Below are 21,442 nucleotides of genomic sequence, written 5' to 3' on the forward strand. Positions count from 1 at the left end.
ATTGGCAATCTTATTGAATGAGCATGCTGGGATTTGTAGTAAACAACAGTTGGGGTGCAGGGGTTATCGCTCCATCATGAGATGTATCAGTGCAGGGGACTCTATAGGTACCAGACCACTTCATCTCAATGAAGTGGTCTGGGTTCCATGCCCCTGCCATTTATACCCTGCAACCAGGGCCGGACTGGGAATACGAAGCAGCCCTGGAAAAATAATCTATGCCAGCCCCATAAGTCATTGTTCTATGTAGTGTGTGATATCTCTCTCTCTCTCTCTCTATATATATATATATATATACACACACATTATATATATATATATATATATATATATATATATACATATATATATATATATATATATATATATGTATATATATATATATATATATATATATATATATATACATACACATACATTATATATATATATATATATATATATATATATATAAAAACACACACACATTATATATATATCTACATCACTGGACTAATACGGCTACAATTTCTATATATATATATATATATACACACATTATATATACAGTATATATAACTATATATTATTGGTATTTTTATTTTTCTAATTCAAAATATTAGTCCTTTCAGGGTAATTAAATTATACAGTAAAGCATACTCACATGCAGACACAGACAATCGTACTGATGCACACAAATATGCTCATTGACAGACAATCTCAATGACAAACACAGATTACTGGTACACACAAATTTAGTACAGACACATTTTGATACACACACAAGCTTACTACAGACAAGCCCATTGACACACACATGCTCCCTACAGAAGAGCTCACTAACACACAGATTTACTACAGACAAGCTCATGATCACACACATGCTTACTACAGACAAGCTCATTGCACACACATGCTCACCACAGACAGGCTCAGACACACCCATGCTCCCTATAGACAAGCTCACTAACACACACACACACACACACAATCTCTATAGACAAGCTCACTGACACACATCGAAGCTCCCTCACTGGCAGGCACACACAAACTCACTCACTAGCAGGCGCGCACACACACAGAAGCTCCCACACTAGAAGATGCACACACACAGAAGCTCACTCACTAGCAGATGCTCACACACACACACACACACACAAAGGCATCCACACACACAGAGACAGACATTCACACACACACACACACACAGAGACAGGTACACAGCCACGCACACACAGGCAGACAGTCACACACACACACACAGGCAGACAGTCACACACAGGCAGAGAGCCACACACTCACACACACACACACACACACACACAGGCAGTCACACACACACACATGCAGTCGCACACACAGGCAGACAGTCACACACTCACACACATACAGGTAGACAGTCACACACAAAGGCAGACCGTCACACACACACACACACACATGCAGACAGTCACACACACACACACACACACACACACACAGAGGCAGACAGTCACACACACATAGTCTCACACACACAGGCAGACAGTAACACACACACAGCCCCACACACACAGGCAGACAGTCACACACACACACAGTCCCACACACACAGGCAGACAGTCACACACACACACAGTCCCACACACACCGGCAAACAGTCACACACACAGAGGCAGACAGTCACAAACACACACACACAGGCAGACAGTCACACACACAGTCCCACATACACAGGCAGACAGTCACACACACACACACACACACTGACCTGCTTCTTACCTCCAGATCCCTTGGCACCTCAGCCCAGCCCCAGGTGCCGTGGCCCACCGGTAAATTTCCTGGTATCCCGGTGAGCCAGTCCGGCCCTGCCTGCAACTGAAAACATTGCCGTTTTGCAGAAACAACAAAAGGTTAACACGCCTCTAGTGGGTGTCAGGAAGACTCTGTTAAACTCAGATATAGTTTAAATAACTCTCCTAGAGAGAATTCAAATGGCGCAATACAGCATTTTGCAGCGCATGCACACAAGTCTCCCAATGCTTCCCTACAGGAATCTTGGTGATCTCAGCCAGGGAAGTGAGTCAGTAGCACCGACATCAGCATGGTGGGATGTAAGGGACATAGAGCTTACCTTTTAAACCCGGGCAAAGTAGGGTGGACACCTGGATAGATAAGGAAACACAATCATTAGGAATACATATTTGTATTCACATTTGTATATATTGTTCTCTTATTTGCAGTAAACACAATGAGCACATAACTAAATATTATCGTTCCTAAAGTGCACTCAACACATAAGCCTAATCATCTGTTAAATATCAGTATGAAAATCCCAGTTTCTGTTACGTCTGTTGCTCTGGACAATGCCAGAGTCAATTTAAGTTCAAGAGATTCAGTTGCAGAACTTGCACATTTGTGTATTTCAACACTTAAGAAACATCAGTCAGACTTTCACTCAATTGGTTTACATTGTATGTTAAAGTCATCTATTCCGTTTAATCCGGGCTGAAACGGTATTTGCCAGAGCTCCAAAATTACTACATCTGAGAAAGCATAATGCACATTAAGTAAGGCAGATTGCAATTACTGGGGCAAAGGGGGGGCTGTGCCATGAACACACAGAAGCAGAGGGCTGATTAAAACACGGGGAACCAAAATGCCTGGAGTGTGAGAGGTCTGAGATCATTTCTGTGAAAACACTGAGAACCAATTCCCCAGTCACAACTTTCCTGCACCTGTTACACAGATCAGATAAAACAGTACAGTTATTGTATGCAGATATGTTTTCTGGAATGTCTTGCTTTTGGCTTATTATTTTATTTATTTCCCATTAACCCTTCCAGGTTCGCAGTAGAAATCTGGTACCCACATGGTTAACAAGTTATTTGTGTATCCCCATAATTGTATTTGAGTGTTATTATTAGTAACCTATTGAGAGGGGTAAATTCTTAGAGGGGAAATGTCACATCATCACAGGAAATGTAATATTTGGTGTACTACTCACCTGTAGTTAGCAACTATGCTATTGTGGGGTCTGAAAAACACAATTAAATTCAGAAATCTGCATATTTATCCCGGTTGGGTGTATCCATCTTGGTTCTCTGTCAGTCATCTTTATAAATATTGCCCTTTTCTGCCTTTAAACACAGTGGGAGGAAAGAAATCAACACAATGTTTCAGTTTTTTTCCCCTCATTTGCATTATGTGCCCTGGCTGTGCCTTCACTGAACTAAATTGTGATGTCACTTGCTAAATATTTAACCCCTTAAGGATCAAACTTCTGGAATAAAAGGGAATCATGACATGTAACACGTCATGTGTCCTTAAGGGGTTAAGGGAAAATAGATTATATGAAAAAAGGGTGAATGCAAGTGATAAGTAATGTTTATTGTTGTATTGAATAGTGTAATTTCAAGAAAATTGACAGTCCTGCCTTAACATGAAATAACCTTTTTAGTGCCAGAACTGTGCATAAGGGTGAGCATAAGGGAGGGCCAGCTGTGTATTCCATATAAGGTGAATACATTTTAAAAGTTAAAGTACAACACAGATGGCAAGCACAATGAAAATACATAATATTCATATATATTTAACTTTACAAAGAGTGTCAGAACTAATATTCCCTACAGAACATTATAGAGTAATTGACAGTAAAATTTAGGATGAAACAAATGTTCACATCCCTATGGTAATATCTTAGCCTCAACATGTTTCATTTTCTGCTGTTTTACTGTCAAAGATCCTCTACGACTTCATTCAACATTTTAGAGTGTAGTTTATTGTATAAAATGTGTTAACAATTTCCAAACAGTATCTGGAAATGTAATGGGACTACATCAGACTAGCCACATCCAAAAACCACATCGGGGTTTATTCACTGAATACCCGATTGTAGTAAGGTCAAAAAAACAAAAAAACAAAAATGTTTTTGGAATCTGCACTTTTTTCCTAAAATGTGCAATTCAGTTTACATTTTTAGTGAATACGTTTTGGAGTGTATCCACTAAATTACTAATGTATGAATTGCAGCAAATTGAATCTGGCAAAAATAGCCAAACTGTGACCATAGCAGATTTGGGAAATTTTCCATGTCACCCATTTAAGCCAATTTTTTTCATTCTGATTCCAAATTGTTGCATATTTTAGTAAATAAAACCCTCTGTTATATATTTCTGTCTAACATATTATCAGTCAGTGTAACAGGTACAAGATAAGTCTTCTCACCTGAATTCAACTGGTTAATGAAGCAGTGCTTTTAGTATCAATCTTGATTTTAAGTAACTATTGTTAACCCTTCTTGTACACTGCACCATGAATTAAAGGTTCTTCATCCAGAACGCTTCATTTCAATTTCATTCAAATTTCAACACATACCAAAGATACTATAAGGCAAAGTATGCATTAAATTGGCGCAGCATGGCGTTTTGCAATGCATGCTCATCAGCCTCCGAATGTTTCTCTGTAGGGAAACATTGGATTGGCTGAGATCATCAATATTGGTGATCTCAGCCAAGGAGACAGAGCAGCAGGATGGAAACCAGAGCAGATATTGGTGTGTCTGTGGAGCCAAAACAGTTATATTAAAACTAATGCTATAGGTTTTCTTTAAATGACTGATTGGTTTAACCCCGTCAATATCAGGGTTAGGAAAATACCTTGCTATATTGACACTATTGGCTCTATGATAGTAATCCTAAAGAAGTTAATTCATATCATAGTGTATCTTATTTCAAAGGGGCACTCCAGTGCCCCCACCAAAAAACACACTGTTTTGTAGATATACCCCAAATGAAAACATGCGTGCATTTAATTATGCATTTTATCATTGGGGGCATAGCTAAAACAGCTTGCAAAAGTTGTAGATCTCTTATCTGCTGCCTTTGCTGCCCTCCCCTTCTAACCCCGTCCAGACTTTCTGTATCTGTCCAATCACAGACTGCAAGGAAGGGGCTCTGAGCATTTGTATGCACCAGGAAGGTTGTCTGATTGACAGCAAGTGGGGTGTAACAAGGTTAATTTATAAAAGTGGCAATTTCTATTGAAATCTACACTTTATGTAAGTAAAGATATATGAAAGTTGGGATAGTCTGCGGCTGCGGATCCTCTCAACTTAAATATAGTCACCAAAATGACACTCCAGTGGTGTCTGGGGCTTAACCCCTCATGATTCACAGAAAGGAAAATATAATATGGATATATTATATTAAATTTTCCTTTCTACACTTTGTGTAGGACAAACTCTTTACACATAACGCACTTCAGCTTACTTTAGGGGTCTGAAGGGTTCTTTTAAGGTAAACCAATCCGGATGTTAACTCTTTCTCCTTTCAACCGCAGATACCAAAACTATTTATAAATTGATGTACCGATAAATTTAGGATTGCAGTTTTCCTCTACTTTCTAAACATAGGGGTGTATTTACTAATCTGCAAGTTAAAGGGAGTGCAGAATAAGTTATTTAAATGTAGATTAATATTACAAATGTCAAAGTTAATCTAGTAAAGTGGATCTGTCACTTTTGTTTTTTTTGTGGCGATTTCTACCACTTAGGTACTAGAGGATGCAGGCAGGGTTCAGTGGGCGGTAGGTTACTTACCTGAAACTGTCCTTTGTTGCCGCCACCTTCTTCTTACGTGGGACCCTTCTTCAGCTCCTGGTGCTTCATCTGTGTCAGTGCGGTACTCTCGCGATTGCGTGATGATGTCTGAATCCCACAGTCGTCACTTGTGACAGCTACTGGGATTGGAAAAAAGTTGATGGCGGAACTCAGCCTTTTGTTATCTATAGTCAATTTTGGATTTACCATAAAACAAATAGTGCTCACTTTGCCTTATGGTATCCTTGGAGTGTAATTCTAACTCAGTCAGCATGAGTGGTGTCATAAAGATTATATTCATATTAAACACTCAGAAGTGACAAAGCCGATTAAAACTTTAGGGCCGCATTGCGTTTTACCCTTTAATGTAATGGCGTTCAAATAGAAATCAGTGTTTAGTAAACAAACCCTTAAAACGTTAGTTTAGGTAGTGACAAAATAAAAATGCTCATGTAATTTAAAAAATTGTGTACAAGCTATTACACAGATTGAGCACTTTGATCTGTGTAAAGTGCATTATTTGAAACAAATATGTGTTTTGAAAGATTATTTTATTACTTAATTTATTTAAATAAATGTTTATTTCAATTTCTCAACCGCCTAAAACATAACCTTATTATTACACAGTTTAAATCTCGAGAATGACAGTGTGCCTACTTCCTATTTATCTTGGCATACTGATAGCTTAGTATGACTGCTGAAAATATGAAACAAAGGCAGTTACATAGCTGAATAAATACCACTAAATGACATACAACAATCTAAGTGATAGTGAAATCTCAACGCGCCTTCCGGCACAAAGACAGTTACAGACTGGCAATCTTGACACTGTATTTAGAAAGAGAATTTGGTATCAGTGTGGATTAGATATATCATCCTACATACAAGGTTCATTCACTAAAAACTCATTGTAAAAATGAATTGCAAAATGCTGCCAAAAATTGGTGATTTAAAAAAAATAAAAAAAATTGGTGATTTAAAAAAAAACAAAAAATCACAGTACAGCTATTTTTCAATTTTGCAGTTCTGTTACCAATTCACCCAAATAAAGTGTTTAGTGAATAAACTCCAGCACAGTTTTAAGAAAAAAACATATAGCCTGTATTATGAGACAAAGCCTAATTCAGCTATATAGTTAATGGATAGTTATAAAGAAGATGTTATTTGACAGTGAACTATATAGCTGAATTAGGTCAGATACCAAAGAGCACACACTGCTTTATAAATGAAATTTCTTATGCTTAGTGTAAGTTATATTTGTACTATCATAATTACAATAATAAAAAAAAAAAATAACATAAGCCACCCTGCAGTAATTTATAGAATCATAAACATATTTATATATGAACAGTTACAAAAGGAGGAAGATTTAAAGCATGACACCAACACATGGTTAATTTGGCAATATGAAACTATTCAGAAGAAGGACCACTTCCAACCCCCTCTGTCATTCCCACCCCCATGCTGACCCACTCCCACACCCCTCCCTTCTACATAGCTGATCAGCTGTACTGACCCTGGATATATAGTGAAATAATTAGCTGAGGAGAGGGTATGACTAAGTTTACTTGTCTGCAGAAGAGGATTGCTGTCGTTCAGCATGTTGTTGTGACTGCATGTACTGAGGTGGATGTGGTGGCACTGCCTTGTGGTCCTCTGGCTGGAGATTGAAAGGACACTGGAGTCATGTCCACTGGATCAGTGAGTGATACTGAGGACTTGCTGGAGCTGAGAGTTTTGGAGCTGCAGTACCCCAAAGCTCAGAGAGCAGGATGCAGTGATCTTCTGCTGGACCACTCCACCGACAACTCTGATGAAGAAGTCTCAGAGCCATCAAGTGGCAAAAGGAAACGTGGCTGCAGAAGCCACCAGAGTCCAGACAAGAAGCAGCAGCCTGGCAGGTCTTCCAAGGAGTGCAAACAGTCTCAAAGAAACGCGGCCAACGCCAGGGAGAGAGCCCGCATGAGGGTCCTGAGCAAAGCCTTCTCCAGGCTGAAGACCAGCCTTCCATGGGTCCCACCAGACACCAAACTATCCAAGCTGGACACACTGAGGCTGGCCTCCAGCTACATTGCGCATCTCAGGCAACTGCTCCAGGAGGACAGATATGACAATAGCTACATTCACCCAGTCAACCTGGTAAGAATGAAGCTCCCATACAGCCAGCACCAGTCGGCGACCAGGGCTGCCACATGGTAATGGACAATGCTGAGATTACACGCATGATACAACAGTGTGCATAACGTGTTCGCAGATCATTTATCTAAGGGGAATTATTGGGGGGGAGATATTTTTTTATGCTAATATTAGGCAAACAGATGTAGAAAATGCAGACCCAATGGACGTGTATTTGTATTTATTAATACTGCTAAATGTAAATATTGTTATTTTTAACATGTTAATTTAAATACATTAAAAATCCTAAAATATATAAAAAAAAATATATATAAACTTAATAAATGATGCACACAACTCCAGTTTTCCCTACAGTGCGGAGCTGCTATATACAAAACAGTCAATTATAGGTATCATGACTTTTTCTCTTTAACCAGATGATGAGTTATAGGGAATTTAGATACATTAAGGGAGTGCAGTTTGCCCACTAATTAGGATGTGCCCGCGTACCCCTGGCACCCCTTGTACACACATATCTCCATGTGGTCAGTGGACATTAGGGTATGACAGCAGGACTTGCTTTTAATGTATGATGATTTAAATGATTTATATTAAAATAATCACCTTTGCATGTAAAAATAGCAGTTTAGCAGTAGGCAGCCTAATGGACAATAGTCCTCAACAAGGTCATGCCACTAATACTCTATTATAGCTCACATAACCTACCTTGGGCAGTATTAGATAGATTAAAAATAGAATACAAATATTCACACAGGGATTAACAAGGAGAGGACGATTTAAATAATACAACTACAATGCTTGCCTATTTGACTAATCATTTGGATGGCCGTGAGTCTTGAGACCTAGACCCCAACATTTGACTGTCATTTTATTCCTTGTCAGATAGATGAATGCTTTCAGATAAGGTTTTAATGAAATAAACATAGGGTCATCAATGCATAGTTTTTAGTATAGTGTATATTGAGACAATGCAAACGTGAATAGCATGCAGAAAGAAATGTATTACATAATATAAAACGTTCCTACTAATAATAGTGATGTGTAATGATCTGGAAACCAAACTTGCAAATACTATGTCAGATTAGCTGCATAGCAAACTTTCTCCATTTCAAAATGTGCAATTTGTTTTAACTCTATAACAAGAAACTGTTTAGTAAATTAGTGCATGGGGTCGATTTAGTGAATACAGAATTGTGAGGACTCAAACAGCCTCAGCCTGCAGCTGTGCTATTGGCCCTATAGTTTATATTTGTTATTTTTCGCCACAGCTCACTGTTTGATAAATACAACCCTACCTTGTGTTACTATTGTCCCTTCTGTGTGTGTTTGTGAATTGACATTGTGGGCTCCTACTTCTCATGAATTGCTTGGGACATTAAATGAGCCATATTTATCAAGACTTTTTTTTTATCATTTCTGGGACAAAGTGCTAAATGTGGAACAATTATTACTGAAACCAGTGGGACATTCTAATGAAACACATAAATGTGTCCAATAATTGAACTGGTTTATCTTGATAAATGTAAAAAATGTTTACTTTTCAGATTCTGAATACTGACTTCAGTCAGCGTATTAAACACTAGATATATTATTTAGTCTCATAGTTTAAATTTGTACAGTTCTGTGCTTCCAATCATTGCCCATCATTTCATATTGAAGGAATGTTATGGCAAAACATGCACTATCCGGGTGCCTTATTTATGGTATATTATTGATTGAGATTATAGATATATATATTGTGCAGTTAAAATGTATTTTTTTTTTCAATGCTTCTGGTCTTTAAAGAAATAACTGTAAATATCTAGGCCAGGATATATTTACATATGGCATATGTATACCATAATAATATACATATTTATAAGGTTAATGCAAGCTGTGTACCAATCAAAGCGAAATATGAGTTTTTTTTCCATTTCGGCAATATTGACTTTAAATTTGAAATTTACTTTGAATTCTCACTTTAGTGAATAACTCTAGATATATGTGCAGTCTGTTTTGCTTTGTGTTGTTTAATTTTCCATGTTACATACATGTGCATGTTTATATATGTAAATTCATTATTTTTATATATATTAATATATGTATATATCTATTTATATATATACATATATATATATATATATATATATATATATATACATATATGCATACACGCACACACACACACATATATATATATATATATATATATATATATAAATATATATAGATATAAAGTAATTAATTTACATATATAAACATGCACATAATGTGTGAACAATGGTATGTGAAATATAGATATACACAATTATATATATATATAAAACCAAAGATACATTTGTTATTTTGCACCATGTTTGGCAATGCAGGAACTGGGCCAACTCTGGGGGGCAGAATACACGTTATATGTTGAGATTGCTCCTATTTTAGCACTTTGTCCTAGGATTACCAGATTTAAAGTTAGTATTGTGACATACGTGCATATTAAAATTACCTGCATTATTCCACTGATATTGTCAAATTTGTACTTTCAGACCTGGCCATTTGTAATACCAGGACGACCAGAATGTGATCCCAAAGAATTGACAGCAGCTAGTATATTATGTGGGGCCATTGCTTAGATACAGGCTCGGATGGGACTTTCCTTGACTTTAAGATGCTGAAAATCTGGGCAAGATGCCTTAGGTGATCAAAGGTCATCCGTCTAAGTGCATAATGCCAAATGTACTAATATGAGATTAACACTGTTGGACAAAAAATAAAATGTACTACTTCATTGTCATGGGACACAGTTTTACACTTCGGATTTCAAAATGCCTTAAGAGTGCTCCAAATGGACACATGTCTCATTGTATTAAGAGACATAATGTAAATATAACATATCTGTGTTTTGCAAACCTGTTTTATAACAACTGCAAAAATATAAAATGTAACAAGATATAGATTTGTTTTCATTGCTGTTTTTAACATCATTGTTATTTTAAAGCATTATTTTAGTTAAGACAACAGAAATGAGATTTATAATATATTTATATAAGCGTTTGTGAAAATAAATATTACTGTATATATTAAAATTTGATATTTTTTACCCTCTTGGATATTGGATATTGCATAATTGTACAATTGTTTTGGAGACTGTTACCTGTTTTGGCATTACCACTGCTTTGGAATTTGTATATTGTGCAAAAATTCTATAGTCTATTGTTACAGTGTTAAAGTGTCATTTCAGTTTTATAATTCTATAAAAGGAAGGGGCTGGAGACGTTCGATTTGTCTTATGAACCACAATGCATCTGTTATTCAATAATGTGATTCAATTTTTGTAGTTTTATTTTTTATATAAACGTAATTCAAACAAAAATGAGTATTTTGCATTTCGATCAATTTTGAATCTATATGAATTTGTTGTACAATAATACAATAACCCACTTATGGAATGAGGACAAACCATGGCACTTTGGAAGTTGTAGCACATAAATCAGATCATGCAAGGCAACCAAGCTGGTATTGCAGGTTAGAGCCACATTCAAAAGCACAGTGAATTTAATCCATTTGTTAGGTAATTACTAATTATCCAAAATCCAGTTCAGTGTATATCGAATGGAATGAACACCGCAAAAGTGACATATTGTGGAAATTATTTGTAAGCAAAGCGAGGGTTAAATATCTAGCATGCTGTTCAGGAGAAACAGACTGGAAGTGGTACGCGGATACTTGCTGGAAAAATAATCCGAGATATGATTAGTGCCACAATCCAAATGCAAACTGATTGCTGGGGAATGGTGATGTAATGAATTCCTTGAAAGGGAACATGGATGTTTGGACAATGATAAAATACCCCTTACCCGTGCACAGTTATGTTTACTACTGAAGATAAGTTCATGAAATGTGTCTTAACAATTAAGCAGATTTTTCCTTTTCCTTCATTCATGGTTACATAGTTACATAGGCTGAAAAAGAGACATGCGTCCATCAAGTTAAGCCTTTCTTACATTTGTTTTTGCTGTTGATCCAAAGAAGGAAAACAAACCAGTTTGAAGCATTTTTCAATTTTGCAACAAACAAGAAAGAAAATCCTTCTTGACTCAAGAATGACAGTCAGATCTCTCCTTGGATCAAGAAGCTGGTACCCCACCAATTAAAAATGAGACCCCTGAGTATTGTGTTTTCAGTATTCGTTCAAGATTGAAAATGTTCACTGGTCTACATAACACATGATAGGTAATGTCATAGCAGAATGCATCATTGGTGCAGGTGATAAAAAGTATTCTAAGTGTCACAAGTTTGCTTTATTGTAAATAGTATGAGGCAGAACGTACTCTGGACCCACTCTCTCTCTGTCTGGAGTGGCTTATAGCTGTAGTGACATGTAAACATTACTGCAGCTTTAAAGGACCAGTGCAGTCTCCTAGAGTACTTTAGCTGGGTAAATCTTAGCAGAATAGGCACCTGCAATGTGGAGAAAGCAGGTGCTCACTCTACTTTAAAACTAAACATGTAATAGATCAGAGAAACCTGATGTGAGAATCCCCGGTTTGGTATTTCATAAAATTAACTGATTGAAATGTCTTCAACAGTAAACAATGTGTGAGAGATAACAGACCATTTAACCGTCTATTCAATGATATAACAGACTTTATTATCCATTGCCAAAAATAAACATAAAACTGAAAGTTGTATCTATATGCTAATTAGATATAGTGATCCTAAAAATCAAGACAACAGGTGATATATTGTGTCTCTATATATTCCCTATTAGTATAATATACATCCCTTCACAATCATTTCATAATTACAATGTCCAAATAATCTGGAACAATCGTTGAAAAAGGAGAGGGGAGTTTCATTGGAAAAAACAGTATTATCATGTCATTGTGTAGAATGTCAGTGTGTATCAGAGCGTGGGTGCATACTGTCAGTAAATATCTATTTCTGTGATTTCTTATGAATATGAAGGGGCTTTGAATATGAACCTTCTAGCACCAGCACCAATATTCAGGGAGTTTTCATTGTGGTGTCTTATCCTTTATTATGTTATGCCCGTGGCAGAATGCACAGCATTCATCCTGCACGGCCCTGCTTAGCTCTGTAGATCTCCATATATTCCCTAATAATATAATATTATATATATATATTAAAAGGGAATATATAGAGACACGATATATCACCTGTTGTCTTGATTTTTAGGATCACTACATCTAATTAGCATATAGATACAACTGTCAGTTTTATGTTTATTGTTGGCAATGGATAATACAGCCTGTTATTTCATTGAATAGACGGTTAAATGGTTATCTTTTGCTATATTGCAGCAATCTTCTCACACTTGGTTTACTGTTGAAGACATTTCAATCAATTACTTAGTTTTATGAAATTACAAACTAGGGATTCTCACATGAGGTTTCCCAGATCTATTTCTGAGGCCAAGACTACCTGTGGCACACTGACAAGTGTATAGTGAGACCATGAGTATCTGTGGCACACTGACAGGTGTATAGTGAGACCAAGACTACCTGTGGCACACTGACAGGTGTATAGTGAGACCAAGACTACCTGTGGCACACTGACAGGTGTATAGTGAGACCTTGAGTACCTGTGGCACACTGACAGGTGTATAGTGAGACCAAGACTACCTGTGGCACACTGGCAGGTGTATAGTGAGACCATGAGTACCTGTGGCACACTGACAGGTGTATAGTGAGACCAAGACTACCTGTGGCACACTGACAGGTGTATAGTGAGACCTTGAGTACCTGTGGCACACTGACAGGTGTATAGTGAGACCAAGACTACCTGTGGCACACTGACAGGTGTATAGTGAGACCATGAGTACCTGTGGCACACTGACAGGTGTATAGTGAGACCATGAGTACCTGTGGCACACTGACAGGTGTATAGTGAGACCATGAGTACCTGTGGCACACTGACAGGTGTAAAGTAAGACCTGGAGTAGAATATGCGAGTGCACTCTGTGCCCTTAACATTGTGACAGGGCTCAAGGCAGCCTGGAAAGCAATATGTCACCTTCCCACTGATCTGCCATTATCTGGTTGGAACCAATATCCATCAGGACCTCCTTAAAGGTTGCCGTGTCCTCCACTTGTCTATGCCGTCGCAGAGCTATCTTCTCGCTGAATTTCAAGGGCTGGAGACTGAGCCTGGCCCACTGGCCACTGGATCCACCATGGAGTTTCAAGGGGGAAACACGGCGCAAAGCATGCAGGGGCATGGAGGGTGCATTGAGTGCCGGAGTCGACATGGCAAAGTGCCGGTGTCAGCAGGAGTCGACAGGGCATCCAGGGCCTCGTCGCACCTATGACCCCTGCAATCGTAGTAGTTCCGCCACTGTCTGGGAACATGTGTATGTCTGGGACCGTATGTGTGTGGGTTAGCTGCTTGCTAAATATGGAGGTTGAGTGTGTGTGGGCAGTGACATTGTGTGGGGAGGCTGTGTTTTTGTGTCAAGCCTAGAAATCTGGTTTGCAGGTCCGCCAGGTGCTTGCTGGCTAGAATCATTCTTCTGCAGGAATAATTTCTAGTTCTTGAGCTGCGTCCTCTATGTGCGGATGGAAATTTTCCACACCTACACAGAACCAGCACAGTGTGGGGAGCAGGGAAGACACTACTGTGATGGCAGTAAAAGAGGCAGCAGCCTGCATGCACAGCTTGGGATAAAGGTAAGAACAACAAAGGAAGAATAGATGGAGTAGAATAGAATAAGGTACACATGGTGGGTGGAAGGAGAGACACAACTGGTAGGTGGTATTTATTTTATTTATTTATTACTGGTATTTGTAAAGCGCCAACAGATTCCACAGCGCTGTACAATTAGTGGAGGACGTAAAATATACACAAACAAAAACAAAAGGTTTAGATGGCCCTGCTTGTAAACTGAGATCTAGCCATTTAAGTTTTTTTATAAGTGCTTAGCTAGATAGCCCGTCAGCTTACAATCTAAAGGATACAGCGGGGGTTTGAGACAAGAGGTAGCAGGGGAAATTTGGAAGTGATGGCTAAAAAGTAAACCGAGAGTTGCAGCTATTAGTAAAATATAGAGCGAATGACGAGGTAATTGAGTGAGAATTTTAAACAGCTGGAGGAGCATGCTATAAATTTAGGGGGAGCCTGGGTGGGCAGGGGGTGGACAGGATGTTGGGGTGGACAGGGCCGGATTAAGAGCACAGTGGGCCTGGTGCTGACAATTAAGATGGGCCTAATTACGGAATCTTATCAACCAAAAACACTAAAACATTCATACCTCCCAAGCGTCATGTATCTGATGGAGATGGTGCTGGAGGGAAACTCGTAGGATGCCGCTATAAGAAAACACATACTCTGTGCTAATTTCTCTCTAATTTATGCTTTCATCTTTCAAGTAAATCCATAACCCCTAACAGCAGTGTCCAGTGAAGCAGGAAGTCAATGGGCGGGGTAAAAGGGTGTCACGTGACACGCCACTGGCGCGAATCACGTGACAAGACCTGCCAAAAGGGGTGAACATGCCCAAAAAGGGGGCATGTTTGTCCAAAGAATTTAAAGGATAGCCTGGCATGAATGCATGTCAGGCTGCCTGCCAATCCTGCAGGCTGTCCAACTAAGGACATACCATGCAGGCAGCACCTTGAGCTTGGCATAAATGCGTCTTATGATGCGCTCACTCCATGCTTTCTAAGGACTGTCCCCTAGCACTCGCTGGTCCACTTGTCTCCTTACCTTCTTACTAGCAGGCAGAAGTTCCTGGTATATAGTCTGAGACAGAGAAAAGTGTACGTAGTGAGTATAGAAGAAAGGGGACATGCCACAGTGTTAGAGAGACCAACGTCTGCACTACCTAAACTAATTTTAATGTCAGCCAGTCCACACAAGTTTTGTTCCCATACATCCCTCTTAAGCTTCCAAACTTAAAGGGACACTATAGTCACCAGAACAACTACAGCTTATTGTATTTGTTCTGGTAAGTAGAATCATTCCATGCAGGCTTTTTGCAGTAAACACTGTCTTTTCAGAGAAAATAACTCCACTGGCCGCTGCTTAGATGGCTGCTAGAGGTGCTTCCTGGGGCAGTACTGCCTAGTGTGCAGCACTGCCATTCAGTGTCTCCACCCTCTGCATGCAGACACTGAACTTTACTCATAGAGATGCATTGATTCAGTTTATCTTTATGAGGAGATGCTGATTGGCCAGGGCTATGTTGGACTTGTGTCTAGTTGACAGTCTCAGCCAATCCTACGGGGAAGTATTGCAATTTGCTCAGACCACCATTTCTGAGCCAGCAGCTGCAGAATTGAATACAAGTAATATTTTACTATATTTAGGGAGGCAAGAAGGGGCCAGGGTGGTGGTTTTAACATGATAGGGTCAGAAATACATGATTGTGTTCCTGACCCTATAGTGCTCCTTTAAGCAAGAGTATGTGAAGAGTAGTTAAGGTTGCCAACTTTCTTGGAAAAAAAAATACCAGCCTTAATCAGTTATGTGTGACATCACATGATGTAAATCACAAGGAGTGGCATCAGAGAAAATTCTGTAATATCACCAACAAACTACTCACAGTTTGATTCTGCTGTATAGATGGATTGCTCCTAGTGTCTCCCTGTCTCCCAGTGTCACAGTCTCGCAAGTCACACAGTGTCTCAGTGTCCCTATGTATCACAGTGTCAGTGTCCCCATGTCGCCCAGTCCCCTAGTCTCCCAGTGTCTGTGTCCCCATTTCTCCCAGTGTCCCAATGTCTCAGTGTGTCCCCATGTCACTAGGCTATTGGGGACACTGAGAGACATGGAGACACTGACAGACCTGGGGACACAGAGACCTGGGGACACAGACATGGGGACACTGGGAGACATGGGGACACTGGGAGACATGGGGACACTGGGAGACATGGGGACACTGGGAGACATGGGGACACTGAGACATTTAGGGAAACTGGAAGAAATGGGGACACTGAGACACTAGGGACACAGACACTGGGAGGCATGGGGACACTTAAACATTTGGGGACACTAAGACACAAGGGACACAGAGACATGGGAACGCAGACACTGGGAGACTAGGGGACACTGGGAGACTAGGGGACACTGGGAGACTAGGGGACACTGGGAGACAGACACTTGGGGACAGTTGTGGACATAGACATGTGGACACTGGGACATATAGGGACACTGGGAGACATGGGGACACCAGGCACACTGAGACACTAGGGACACAGACACTGAAACATTTGGGGACACTAAGACACTAGGGACACAGACACTGGGAGACTAGGGGACACTGGGAGACTAGGGGACACTGGGAGACTAGGGGACACTGGGAGACTAGGGGACACTGGCTGGGAGACAGACACTTGGGGAGACATGGGGAGACATGGGGACACATGGGGACACTAGGCACACTGAGAGACATGGGACACAGACACTGGGAGACTTGGGGACACTGAGACACTAGGGACACTGGCTGGGGGACATGGGAACATAGTGTCTCCATGTCCCAATGTCTCAGTGTCTCCCAATGTCTCTGTCTCACAGCGTCCCCATGTGTTTCAGCATCCCCATGTGTCTCAGTGTCCCCAAGTGTCACAGTGTCCCCAGATCTCCCAGTGACTGTGTCCTAGTGTCTGTGTCCTCATGTGTCCTAGTGTCTCAGTGTCCCCTAGTGTCTGTGTCCCCTAGTGTCTGTGTCCCCTAGTGTCTCAGTGTCCCCATATGTCCCCAAGTGTCTCAGTGTCCCCATGTTTTCCAGTGTCCCCAAGTGTCTCAGTGTTCCCAGGTCTCCCAGTGTCTGTGTCCTAGTGTCTCAGTGTCCCCTAGTGTCTCAGTGTCCCCATGTGTCCCCTAGTGCCTCAGTGTCCCCATGTGTCCCTGCTGCCTTTCCCCCCATCCCTCACTTACCTGAGCTGTAGATCTGCTGTCTGGACTCTCTGTGCTGTGTAGCTGCTCCCCCATGGATCAGTGAGTAGTAGAGAGAGGCAGGGATATTCTGTAACTTCCTATCCCTGCCTCTCTCCACACGCAGTGACCCCTACTAGCTGGTGCTGGTATTGCAGAGTAATTTCCATTTATTCTGAGAAAATTACCTGCGTATTGCTGGTATTACTGCAATACCAGCACGGCCAGGCAGCCTCAAATACCGGCTGTGCCAGTAAAATACCAGTCAGGTGGCAAACCTAAGAGTAGTGTGTAAAAAAAAAAAAAAAAAAAAAAATTCCAAATTTTTTTTTCAATTTTTTTTTTTTTTTAAATGGGCCTATTCCATGGGCCTGGGCCTGGAGCTGCAGCTCCATCAGCCCCTATGTTAATCCGGCCCTGGGGGTGGACGGGATGTGGGGCGGGTGGGTTGATTGAGCCGAGTAGAATTGTAGATGCTTGTTTGCAGATGGTATGGTGAGATCTGGGCCTTAATGTTGCAGCATTCAATTGTAGAGGCTTGTTTGCATATGGTATGGGGGAATCTGGGCCTTAATGTATAGGAGAGGAAGGAAATCATGTGTAGAATGTCAGTGTGTATCAGAGCGTGGGTGCATACTGTCAGTGAATATCTTTTTCTGTTATTTCTTATGAATATGAAGGGACTTTGAATATGAACCTTACCTTCTAGCACCAGCCCCAATATACAGGGAATTTTCATTGTGGTGTCTTATCCTTTATTATGTTATGCCTGTAGCAGAATGCACAGCATTCATCCTGCATGGTCCTGCTTAGCTCTGTAGATCTAACATATTGTCCTAAAGAAAACATGGACGCAGGATGCGGGATGTGACATCTTACCATGGGATGGTACCAAAGAACTCCTAGCAATATAACCATTACAGCAGACTTTAGTGGTTGGGAGAGTTCCTTTAAGAGCAGCTATGTGCTCAAAATTATAAGAATGAGTGTAATAACCCAACCAAGCATATATCAGACCTAGATCCATGCAAGAAGCTCCAGGTCCTCACCCTGTAATACTTGACAGTTACCCACATGTGGTGCCTGTGCTTTAAATTCTTCCCCTGTTGTTCTGACTCCGAGTACAGAAGAGAGATCAGGACCAAGATGTAGTGTAGAATGCCAGAAAAGGGTTTTGATGTAAATAGCTGCTGCCAGTAACAAGGAGCGCACAGCTGGAGGTAGTTCCATGGATGGATCGCATTGCAAAGACGTGATCACATGCACAGTACTGCAGTGCAAGTCATGGTGAAGATGTGATGTGATCTCAATGAAGTATGACACCCAGTGGCTGCCTTACATGATGCAGGACTGCAGAACTGAGGTCCTCCCCATTGGAAGGAAGCAGGAGCTGACGATATTACTTTACTATATTACTTTACAAAATCGCAACATACTAACACTCCTCATGTACACCCTGTGATGGAGGACCTGTACTCTGAGTAGCTCCACTAGGTCAACTCCCTCTCTACTACCAGGCACTCTGGAGCGCTTCAGACCCAGTCGCTGAAGCTTGACTGGGGTCTCTGAGGACCTCTCCCACTGGACCAGACTGCAGCTCTCTCCTTTCATTCAGGTATCATCCCCTCTGCCTTCCTCTCAGGCCTAGCTTCGGGGAAGTAACTCTGTTACTTAAATCCCTGAACAAACCAGACAGGACAGTTCCCAATGAAACTAACATATAATTTTTTATTTTTGGACAAGTACTAGACTTTGGTGACTTGTCTTCAGGGCCGTTTGAAAGAATTTGGGGGCCCCAAGCAAAATGGACATGAAGGCTTTTTTTGCCGCCCCCTGGAAAGTGCCGCCCAAGGCAAATGCCTTGTTTGCCTTGCGGCTAATACGTCCCTGGTCGTTGTCTTGGGGCCCCAGGCCAGCTCGGGACCCCAAGCAATTGCTTGGTTTGCTTGCCTTGTCGCGATGGGCCTGCTTGTCCTTAAACGTGGTGAAAAGAATTTAAATTACAAATAGAGTTGAGCGGACACCTGGATGTTCGGGTCCGGCGGGTTCGGCCGAACTTTGAAAAAAAGTTTGGGTTCGGGCTCGAACTTGATCCCGAACCCGAACCCCATTGAAGTCAATGGGAAACCGAACTTTTGGCCACAAAAATTCCTCTAAAAAACTCCTGGAAAGAGCTATAGAGCTGCAAAAGCAAGTAAAATGGGGGGTAAGAGTAGGACAAGTGCCCTGCAAACAAATGTGGACAGGGAAATCACTTAAAATAACCTAAATATTAAAAATACAGCTGAGCCATAAAATAGCACTAGATAGAATCTTTGATTTTAGCTTTGGAAGAACATAAATCAAAATCTAAAGCATGGCTGTCAGGAGAATCACCATAATTATCCATTTGAGAGAGGGTTGGAGTGCAGGGTATTCTCTTTCATTGTTCAAACAGAGCTCAAATCCTGATGCATGGAGAAAAGGCCTTCACAAGCCTCTGCTATTGTGTATATAGTTTATACTAAGTGACCCATAGGTTGAAGAGGCGGTGACCATGGCGGTGTAGGTGGAAGCAGCGGTGGAGGAGGAGGATGAGGTAGCCAGCACAGTTTTTTTTTGTTTTGTTTTTGTAAAATATTGAGACATGCAACAAAAGAAACATTTGCAGCCTGCGGTGCATTTCTTGCAGTCCTGATGCATGGAGAAATGCTCAACTCCTGATGCATGGAGACAAGGCCTTCACAAGCCTCTGCTAATGTGTACCTAGTTTATACTAAGTGACCCATAGGTTGAGGAGGCGGTGACCGTGGCGGTGGAGGAGGAGGATGAGGTAGCCAACACTTTTTTTTTTTAATTTATTTTTTGTAATTGTGGTAGCCCACAAAATATTGGGACATACAACAAAAGAAACATTTGCGGCCTGCGGTGCATTTCTTGCAGTCCTGATGCATGGAGAAATGCTTAACTCCTGATGCATGGAGAAAAGGCCTTCACAAGCCTCTGCTAATGTGTACATAGTTTATACTAAGTGACTCATGGGTTGAGGAGGCGGTGACCGTGGCGGTGGAGGAGGACGATGAGGTCACCAACACTGTTATTTATGTTTTTTGTTTTTTTTATTGTGATAGCCCACACAATATTGGGACATACAACAAAAGAAACATTTGCGGCCTGTGGTGCGTTTCTTGCAGTCCTAATGCATGGAGAAATGCTCAACTCCTGATGCACGGAGAAAAGGCCTTCACAAGCCTCTGCTAATGTGTACCTAGTTTATACTAAGTGACCCATAGGTTGAGGAGGCGGTGACCGTGGCGGTGGAGGAGGAGGATGAGGTAGCCAACACTGTTATTTATGTTTGTTTTTTTTTTTTATTGTGATAGCCCACAAACTATTGGGACATACAACAAAAGAAACATTTGCGGCCTGCGGTGCGTTTCTTGCAGTCCTGATGCATGGAGAAATGCTCAACTCCTGATGCATGGAGAAAAGACCTTCACAAGCCTCTGCTAATGTGTACCTAGTTTATACTAAGTGACCCATAGGTTGAGGAGTCGGTGACCGTGGTGGTGGAGGAGGAGAATGAGGTAGCCAACACTGTTATATATATATATATATATATATATATATACATACATATCTTTATATATATTTTAATTGGGGTAGCCCCTAAAATATTGGGACATATAAAAAAAAGACAACTCTGTTCCGCAGAGTAGCTGTTGACATTATAGTTGCGCAGGAACTTTGTTGACTCTAGAGAACATCGGGCAAACACACATCCCCGTAGCGGTGACTTTGCATGTGGATGTCATCCATATCAACTTTCGATGCCAGTTTCTGAGCCTACCATGGTGACCTAGGGTAACGGGGAATCAGGGTTCCATTCCGTACAGGGACCCTGAGAAA

The 21,442-nt window shown here is 40.8% G+C and overlaps 1 protein-coding gene across 2 annotated transcripts; it reads left to right on the forward strand.

Annotated features, from left to right (window-relative positions):
* Positions 1–7,098: 7,098 nt before the first annotated feature.
* On the forward strand, positions 7,099–10,992 carry MSC (musculin). 2 transcript variants are annotated; one of them, XM_063450384.1, is made up of 2 exons: positions 7,099–7,696; positions 10,207–10,992. In XM_063450384.1, exons 1-2 carry the CDS (start codon positions 7,244–7,246, stop codon positions 10,291–10,293), a joined length of 540 nt encoding a protein of 179 aa, XP_063306454.1. In that variant the 5' UTR covers positions 7,099–7,243; the 3' UTR covers positions 10,294–10,992. The 2 variants fall into 2 exon arrangements, with proteins under 2 accessions (XP_063306454.1, XP_063306455.1); XM_063450385.1 differs by having other exon boundaries at positions 7,099–7,752; positions 10,207–10,296.
* Positions 10,993–21,442: the final 10,450 nt, after the last annotated feature.

The sequence above is a fragment of the Pelobates fuscus genome, chromosome 4, assembly GCF_036172605.1.
Source record: "Pelobates fuscus isolate aPelFus1 chromosome 4, aPelFus1.pri, whole genome shotgun sequence".
Classification (NCBI taxonomy): domain Eukaryota; kingdom Metazoa; phylum Chordata; class Amphibia; order Anura; family Pelobatidae; genus Pelobates; species Pelobates fuscus.